The 10,109-nt window shown below is 38.1% G+C and overlaps 1 protein-coding gene across 1 annotated transcript in view; it reads left to right on the forward strand.

Annotated features, from left to right (window-relative positions):
* The window catches only part of LOC106877034 (adenylate kinase 7), a 68,691-nt gene extending 60,647 nt beyond the window's left edge, over positions 1–8,044 (forward strand). Inside the window, exons 16-17 of the mRNA XM_014925820.3 lie at positions 3,659–3,817; positions 7,854–8,044. Of these exons, the coding sequence (XP_014781306.1) occupies positions 3,659–3,817; positions 7,854–7,892 (198 nt within the window). The 3' untranslated portion in view covers positions 7,893–8,044. The remainder of the gene's footprint in view (positions 1–3,658; positions 3,818–7,853) is intronic.
* The last annotated feature ends 2,065 nt before the right edge of the window (positions 8,045–10,109 follow it).

The following is a 10,109-nucleotide window of genomic DNA, read 5'->3' on the forward strand; positions in this document are numbered from 1 at the left end:
ACTGGGGTCAATGTAATTTCAGGCTTTGTGCCTATAGTAGTGAAGATTATTATTATTGGTGTTGTTGGGACAGCAAGCTTGCTGAATCATTAGAGCACCGGGTGAAACACTTTGTGGCATTTTGTCCGTCTTTATGTTCTGAGTTCAAATCATGCTGCGGTTGATTTTGCCTTTCATCCTTTCGGGGTCGATAAAATAAGTACCAGTTGAGCACTGGGGTCATTGTGATCAACTATCCCTCTCCCCTCAAATTTCAGGCCTTGTGCCTTTAGTAGAAAGAATTATTATTATTATTATTGTTGTTAATGATGTTGTTGTTGTTATTGTTGTTAGAGTGGTGGGCTGGCAGAATCGCTAGCACCCCAGTAAAAATGTTTAGCAGCATTCCACCTGCTCATATATGTTGAGTTCAAATCCTGCCATGGTTGACTTTGCCTTTGTAGTACATTGACTCCAGTTGAGTACGGTGGTTGATGTACTCGACTAAGTTCCTCCCCCAAAATTTTAGGCTTTGTGCCAAAGAAAGCGAGAGTGGAAGGGCAAGTGCTACCTCCCAGGGAATTTGTGAAAAGATAGCTGACTGGCAAAATATGGTTAGAATGAATGGCCTCACTCTAGGTATGTTCCTATAGATTGGAGAGAGAAGGAGAGAGGGCTCATGTCTTTGGTGGTCAGGATGATCCTGGGTCTCTGAGGTTCCTTGATTTGTTCTAGTTGGAGATTCTCTTGTGCCACGAGGACTGCGTCATTCATGTTATCGTATACTTTGTATATTATCTATACTTTTATTGCGCTTCACTGTTTTTTTCTATTTCCTTCCCCCCATCCATTATGTGACCTCCCACACAAATTGTTGTCTGTCCTTGTGATGTTTCTTTCATCTAAGCCAGTAGTTCTCAGCTGGGGTCCATATGGCTCCTGAAGATCCATATAATATTTTGCAGGGTCCATGTAACAAAATAGTAAATTGGGGGTCTACAATAGCATTTTAAGGGCTCCTGAAAAAATTTTGCTTTAGATGTATGTATAGGGAAAGTATTGCAAGAAACAGCTGGGCTTCTTTCCCCCACATTTTACATTGTTCAACATACACAAGTTAATATGTGAAAATACAAATTAGGAATTTTGTATTTCTATAAAGCTTGTTTATAAGCATCAAATGGCTATGGGGATCTACTGGAGTAAAACAGTAATCGAAGGGGTCCATAGATAAGAAATGGTTGAGAACCCCTGATCTAAGCCCTTATGGCTAATAAAAGGAACTGTTGTTGTTGTTGTTGTTGTTGTTGTTTGATGAAGACTCTCAGCATATCTTGCTGGGTATGATGGAAAGTTTCAGCTGTCCACAGCCAGCAGACCAAGGAGTTCTTGTTTAGAGATCATACTTTAATAACCCTGTGAAGAACTTTTGCAGTTTCCAAGAATATTATTATTTTGGTTTGGTTCAGGTTTGGTCTTATTCCTGGTAGGAAATACGTGGCACAGTTTCCAGTGTAAAGCCTAGTCATGCCTCCATTTCTTATATTCTTCCTGTGCCAACTTGGAGCGTTCTCCCACAATGTTTGCCACTGTCTCGTTCCAAGTTCCACAGGTTCTACATTTTTCTGACACATTCTCTCCATATAAATTTTTTCTCAAGTTGTTTGTTTTTATCACTTGATCTTGGTTTGCTACATTTAAGATATTATTGTTATTGTTGTTGTTGTTGTTGGTGGTGGTGGTGGTTATAGGCGTCACACAATATACAATATCATGAGGTTGTTCATTGATGATATTGTGTCTATTGGGGGTTTGTACTGTTTGTCAAGCCACAACAAGGAGCCCAGACAGAAGTAATGCTGACTTTTGCAATACACCTAGATTGTATGGTATTTCTAAGGTATTCAGATGCTTTTTCAGATTGGGTATCATTGAACCCAATGTTCGAATGACAATAGGGATAACCTTTATGTTTGACTCTCATAGCTGCCACATCTTAGCGATCTCAATTCTCAGCTCTCCATATTTATCAACTTTTTCTCTTTCTTTCATGATGATATATTGATCTCCTGGCATTGCTACGTCAATTATTAGGCACTCTTGTTTGTCCCTCCTAAAGGTTACTATATCTGGCCTTCGGTGCTCTAATATCTTTATCTGTCTGGAAATCAAAATCCCAGAGGATTTTTGCTTTCCCTTTTTTGTCTGTTACCTTTTCCAGTGCATATTGGTACCATGCACCCATAACCTCATATCCATACCTATGGTACAGTAGCCAGTGGAGGTTTTGGACTACCTTGTCATGTCTATGTTTGTACTCTTTCAGTGCAAGACTTTTACCAGCACTAACAATGAGAATCACACATTCAGCCCTCTTCCCACACATTCTGCAGAGGTCCATTGCACTTGTGTGGTATATATTCTTTTTCACTGAGTTGATATTCAATGCCTGGTCTTGGGCCATGATGATTAGGCTTTCAGTCTTCTTTTATCAGGTCACCCTTGTGGAGCCACTTCCATCATGCTTCCTTGTTGGCTTCACTGTGGAACTAACCACGTAATTCCATACAGAGTAAGGTTTCTTCTCACTCATTGGCAGTTCTTGATTGGAATTCATAAGCACTCTCAAGTCCATTTTTGTTAACTCCATCTGCCTTAGCAGCATACTGTAGCTGGTCTGGTTTGCCGTTTTCCAAATATTCTACCATGTTTCTTCTTTCACTGTTGATGCACTTCCATATGCTAATCAGCCTACGTCCACCCTTACCTCTCTTCATGTAGAGCCTGTGTATATTTACCTTAGGGAGGAGGGCACCATGCATTGTCATTGTCTTTCGGGTAGTGCGATTGAGTTGGTCAATCTCCTCTTGTGTCCATCTCAGGATGGGTGCACTATAGCGGACTACAGCAACAGCCCATATGTTGATGGCTGTCACAAGGTTCCTTGAGTCGAGCTTTGATTTCAAAAGAAGTTTGAGATGCTTGAAATATGCAGTGATGACCTTGTCTTTCATTTCTTTGTGCAATGTTGTTATTTACTTTTAATCTGCATGTTTGTTAAAATCATTTGCCAAGACACACCCATTGTCCTAAAGCATGTGAAGGATAAGAGATGTTACAGTTTGACTGAAAGCTTGGTGAGGGGAAGTGACAGAGGCAGTAGCAAAATATCTTCATGTAATACAACACAGACATTTAAATTGATGGTTTTTTTTTAAGGGTGTGGGCAGTACTCATTAGCATAATCTTTTGGATTTCTCTGAGACACGGTTCTCCTGGGATGTTATCTAAATGTTTCTGACATCCCCTTTTTTTTTTAATCATACTTAGAGCACCTACAATAACAGGAACAGTTCTCCTTACTGTAAGATGCCACAATTTCTGTATTTCAATTTCCAAGTCCTTATATTTACTTAATTTGTCAAATTCCTTTACAGATGTATTTTTATCAGTGGGAACACTTACAAATATTAGTCTACAAGTATTTTCTTCCCTGTCTTTATTATTATTATCATCATCATCATCATCATCATCATCATCATCATCATCACCATCACCATCACCATCATCATCATCACCATCACCATCACCACCATCACCATCACCATCATCATCATCATCATCATCATTATTATTATTATTATTATTATTATTATTATTATTATTATTATTATTCTAGGCCAAAAAATTGAGTGAAGTGAAACAACAAGAGTATGAACTGCTGCAAGCCAGATCATTACCTTTGCGGAATTACCTGATGACACATATCATGCCGACCCTGTCTAATGGATTGATTGACTGCTGCAAAGTTAGACCCGAGGACCCCGTCGATTATTTGGTGGGTATGCTTTTCTCTTGTTAATTTTGGTCTGAACTCTGAATTTGCACACTCATGTGACTCTGCCTTTCATCACAACAAGGTTATTAAAATAAAAAGGCATACTCCACTTTTAGTTCAGTTAACTAAATTTTTAGTTTCAGATAGAAATTGTTGTCACTAACGTGGTTACCATTGGCAACATCATCACCACCATGACCATCATCAGTGTCGTTGTCATCATCATTGCCATCATCATCATTGTCTGTCATCTCGTCATCATAATCATTGTCATCTATAAGGCACTGTTGTACCTTTTAGTTGTTTTAGTCATTGGACTGCAGCCATGCTGGGGCAAAACCTCGAAGTTTTTAGTTGAACAAATCGATCCCCAGGAGAGATTTTTAAAGCTTGATACTCATTCCATCAGTCTCTTTTGCCAAACTGCTACATTACAGGAACATAAACAAACCAATACTAGATGTCAAGTGATAGTGGGAGAAAATACAGACACAAAGACACACACACACATACACATGCACACACATCAGGCTTCCACACAGTTTCTCTCTCCTAAATTTACTCACAAGGCATTGTTATTCTCACAGGTATACTAAAAGACACATGTCCTGGGTACCATGCATAGGAACTGAACATGAAACCATATGGCTGCTAAGCAAGCTTCTTAACCACACAGCCATGCCTATGCCTAAACTGTTTGTAATTTGTCCTGCTCGTGTCTTCTACTCATTGCTCCTGTTGTAACCAAAATAGATTATTATTATTATTATTATTATTATTATTATTGGGTGAGAGAGCAGTGCATGCCATCAAAGTGACACGGGGTTAAAATATACGAAGCCCATTATACCCATCATGACTACCTGTCTGATTAGGGTACACCAGGCACATGCATCACAAGCATATGTGCGCAACATGGTGATCTCATATTATTATTATTATTATTATTATTAAGGCGGAAGTATTGTTTTCAGTCGTGTTTGTTTGTTTGTTTGTCCATGGACAAGATATCCCAAGAACCACTAGATGGATTCGAATGAAACTTTGAGGGATGTTTGGCCTCAAGACTGGCACAAACTGATTAGATTTTTGGATCGATTCAGTACTGGACAAGGATTCTGGATTATTTTTCCAGTTTTTTTTCTAATATTCTCATTTGTGAGAGCAGTCGAGTTTATTTCAAATATTCATCATCATCATCATCATCATCGTTTAACATCCGCTTTCCATGCTAGCATGGGTTGGACGATTTGACTGAGGACTGGTGAAACCGGATGGCAACACCAGGCTCCAATCTAATTTGGCAGAGTTTCTACAGCTGGATGCCCTTCCTAACGCCAACCACTCAGAGAGTGTAGTGGGTGCTTTTACGTGTCACCCGCACGAAGGCCAGTCAGGCAGTACTGGCAATGGCCACGCTCAAAATGGTGTATTTTATGTGTCACCTGCACAAGAGCCAGTCCAGGTGCACTGGCAGCGATCTCACTTGAAAATCCTTACACATGTCACGGGCACCAGTGCCAGAAAGGCGACGCTGGACACAGGTGCTATCCCAATTTCGCTTTCGCTTGCCCCAATAAGTCTTCGTAAGCTGAGTTTTGTGTCCAATGAAGGAGACGACGTTGGCACGGGTGCCAGTTGTCAAATTTAGTTCGATTTCACTTGCCTCAACAAGTCTTCGCAAGCGGAGTTTAGTGTTCAATGTAGAAAAGGTGCTCATAAGTGGGCTGGCTACACCCCTGGCAAAGGCCATGGGTTATGGTCTCACTTGGCTTGCCAGGTCTTCTCACGCACAGCACATTTCCAAAGGTCTCAGTCAGTAGTCATCACCTCGGTGAGGCCCAATGTTCGAAGGTCTTGCCTCACCACCTCAGCCCAGGTCTTCCTGGGCCTACCTCTTCCATTTTAAAAACCATCTCTGGCTAATCATTGAGAGAACCTTGATGTTGCTGTGGTGGCAGCAGCAGCAGTAGTAGTAGTAGTAGTGGTAATAGCAGCAGCAGTAGTAGTAGTGATAGCAGCAGCAGCAGTAAGGTGGCAAGATGGCAGAATCATTAGTAGCTAGTATTCCAGGTGGAATGCTTGGAGGCATTTTATCCATTTATATGTTGTGTCTTTCCAGGATTGATAAAATAAGTTCCAGACAAACATTGGGGCCGATATGATCAACTTTTCCCCGTTTCTCAAAATTTCAGACCTTGTACCAAAATTTGAAACCATTCTTATTAGCCAATTCAGTTTATTGGTGGACAAAGTGTTTGTCTCAAATAAAACAAGAATAATATTTTTTTTTCCAAAGGACAGAGCATTCAAATTAGGAATGATTTTTATTTCAACCACAAGGGCCAAACACAGAGGGACAATACAAAATGAAAAGCGGGGTCTGGGTAAACGAATGGTATATACATAATGAATTTTAATATTTTATGGAAATATATAGAATGAGGGGACGAACAAAGCACAGTACAAATAGAGTGAGAGGGATGGTTATTACCCCGCAAGATGCATACCTCCACTGAAACCATTTTTGTTAACCTTTTATGGGCATACTCATATTGGACCTTTCATTCCCAACAAGCATACCACTTGCTTCTATCTTTTCTCATATGTATCCGATGACAGGTATCTCCCTTCCATGTCTTACATAAGTATTCCATGTGGAATATTTATTTGTTGAACAATCTGCTATAATAAAACCCTTGTATCTTTCTTTGTCACAACATATGAAAGAGAAAGGAAGGGGTGATAGATGAATAAGGAAGGAAGGGGTGATGGCAAACTGGTAGTGTGAGCGTTTCTACTCTGTGTGAGTATATGTGTGTGTATGTCTACCAAATCTAGTCACAAGTCTTTGGTCGGTCCAGAGCTATAGTAGAAGTCACTTGCTCCAGATGCCACTCAGAACCATGTGGTTGGGAAACAAGATTCTTGCCACACAGTCACGTTTGTGTATGTATATATATATATATATATATATATATATATATGAGTGCATATATATATACGTGTGTGTGCATATATATATATATATATATACACACAGAGTGGGTAAAAAGTAAGTAGGCATTAAAAATTGGTGCTAAACTCCATATTCCTTTTTAAAATTTATTGAAACAAATAATACATGTTCTTTATTACATGAGAAAATGAAAGTAAATCTTCATATTTCAACGTAAGCACAGGTGGGGTCAACCAGTTTCTCCAAACGACGGTCAGGGATAGAATGAACAGCCTTCAGAAGGACGTCGTCTGAGATATCATTGAGAACCTTCTGAATTCGTGTCTCCAAGTCCTCCAGTGTGCGAGGTTTTGTCTTGTACACCTCTTTTGTGTAACTGCACAGATAAAAATCACTTGGAGTGAAATTTGGACTTCTTGGAGCTCTAGACTTCTGAACTTCTACGGTCACAGTCTTCAGATCTTTTATCTTGCACGTAATGTGGTTTCCACGGACAAAAATTCAATTCTTTGTACAACACTGTACATATTATGTCTTGTTAATTCTCTTTCACAAGCTGCTTGACATGTTGATTTTTGCGGGTTGCAAACAAACATTCCTTGAACTGTTGCCATATTCTCCGCTGATCGGGATGTGGTTGGACAGCCACTTTCTCTTGCATCGTTCACAGAGGCCCGTGGTCATCAGCTGTGCATGATAACTTTTTATTGCTTCCGGACTTAGAGTTGCATGCTTACCTTTCCATGCACATCACCATCTCTGAACCAAAACAATGGAATTCCACATGTCATAGCATGCTGCTATCTTAGCTCACTCTTAGACAGTCAAGCAGCCCGGCATCTGGAAAATAAGATATAAGAGAATAAGAAAATAAGGAATCCCCATTAGTGTTGTCAGTTTAACAAATGTTTTCTTCATGACTTCAGTGATACTAAAAATTCTATAAGCAATTTCTAATGCCTAGTAACTTTCCACTCCCCCCTATGTATATATATATATATATATATATATATATATATATATATATATGTATTAATTATTGTTTAATAATTGTTTTATCTTCTTTTTCTCCTTCAGGCTGAATATATATTCAAAAATAATCCACAGGTGGATTAATACTGATTAACGTCTTGAAAAGCCAAGTTTCCGTTCTGATATTTCTCTGCAAGAAACTTACTGGCCTTGTTTACTTTTTTCTGTACACGTTTTCTTTCTTTTTACTACACTGACAGCTATTCACTTATAATCAATAAATAATATAAAGCTATGATATTTGTTCTTGCTGTTGTCATGTTTGTCTTCATATAAAAGGCGTTGTAGCTATAACCATTTAAAACACGCATGTCTGTACCTGTTCGTATTCTTTCGGTTATTTCCCAGCATTTATAACCATTGGCGATGATTGGCACAAAAGCAAACTGAAGATAACAAGTTTGGTTCTTTTAGCAGCCCCTCCTTTTCTGATTGTTGAATGTTGGAACAGGTGCATTACTGTGTCAGCTTCTGCAAATACTATTATCCCGTTCAGCTTGTTTGCCATCATTCGTAAATACAGGCCCAAGATATTTAAACTTCCTCAGTTGCTTCAATGATGTTGCAGGAAACCTCCAACCGATACTTATCTGCATGACAATATCAATGAAACTATGCTAAGTCAACTAGTTTTGGCATAATATAAACCAAAGAAATTTAGAAAGAAGTTTTGCATTACAGATTTCATGGGTGAAATGCTTAAATTCTGTCTTTGGCTTTCCTATGATATTGACCGGCGTCACACTTTTTATTTCTCTAGTACTTTTGCTATTAGAAACCGAAAAGGGCAAAACCAGTTCACAAATTATCCCAGAGTATTTTTTGACTGGAGGTTATACCAAAATGATAAGACTATCGAATGAAAGCAAAGCACAAAAAGCCGTTCTTTGCTCAACTAACTGCTATACAGAAGCAACAAGTTATGCAAAACCAACCACTTGAAAATAATTATCGGATTGTATCATTCATCACCCAACAAAACATAGTTCAATGAGATGGACGTAATTTTGGGTATTAGCCATAAGTTGTTTTGGAACTTGGCTAGGCGACAAAACTTTAAAAAGTTAATTAGATATACATACGCAGTGAAATTTACTTGTTGGCTAAAACGAAATTTCTGAATCATCATAGATGATATTGTTTTAGGCAAAGTAGCAAATAACGTGAACACAAATGCAGGATAATCCATTATTGTTTTTGAAACATCAGGAGTCTGAAGTGAGTGTGCAAGTCACATATTCATCACTGAAGAAGAAATTTGGAAGTTTTTCACTGAACTTTTTTCAGGAGCTGAACCTTGATAACATTGTTGGAGAGGGGTTTCGGCTTTGCAGGAAATATGAAAGATGTTCACTACAAGAATAATGGGGAGTCCTTTATTTGTTCTCAATGTCCATTGTTACCACCCATTCTCAAGTTACAATGACAAATACTGAATTACTCATTTCCTCTTCCAACTTACTAAATGCCAATCCTAAATGATGTACTCTTATCAAAAGCATCACAGTAGTCGGAGAGCAAACCCCTGCTTCTCTCCAAACACACACAAACACACATTAATAACAACTAGCTGGACCATTGAAAAATTCACAGAAAATAGAAAAAATGTAAACATCTGTAAATTGTGTGCTGGTGCTATGAAAACTGTTTCTATATTGTGACACAGAATATAGAAAGAAGGGTAACACCAATGACTATATAATCCAACCAAAATATCTCAGTTGCACAAACGTAAACGGAATTACTATTTAACCTTTAAATACATCGTACATATTCAAAGAACCTTCTTGGTTTAGTGGTATGGAACATTCTTCTGCTATTCTTTTACTTGTTTCAGTCATTTTACGGTGGCCATGCTGGAGCACCACCCTTTAGTCGAAGAAATCAACCCTAGGACGTATTCCCTGTAAGCCAGGTGCTTATGCTATCAGATCTTCTGCCGAACAGTTACGAGGACGCAAACACACTAACTTTAGTTGTCAAACAATGGTGGTGGGGGAGACAAGCACATACACACACACACATAAAAATATCATATGTATATATATATATATATATATATATATATATATATATATATATATATATATATATATATATATATATATATATGTATGTATATATATATTCAAGTAAAGGTTATAAACCTCATTAAGGGATTATAAATTCAATGAAAATACTGGTTAGTTATCAATCTATAGAGGTGATCAACTATAAGGTAACCATACAAACCGTGGTTTATATATATATATATTGAAATATTTTTCATTGATATATATATATATATATATATATATATAT

Source organism: Octopus bimaculoides, chromosome Z (assembly GCF_046866305.1).
Source record: "Octopus bimaculoides isolate indiv1 chromosome Z, ASM4686630v1, whole genome shotgun sequence".
Taxonomy (NCBI): domain Eukaryota; kingdom Metazoa; phylum Mollusca; class Cephalopoda; order Octopoda; family Octopodidae; genus Octopus; species Octopus bimaculoides.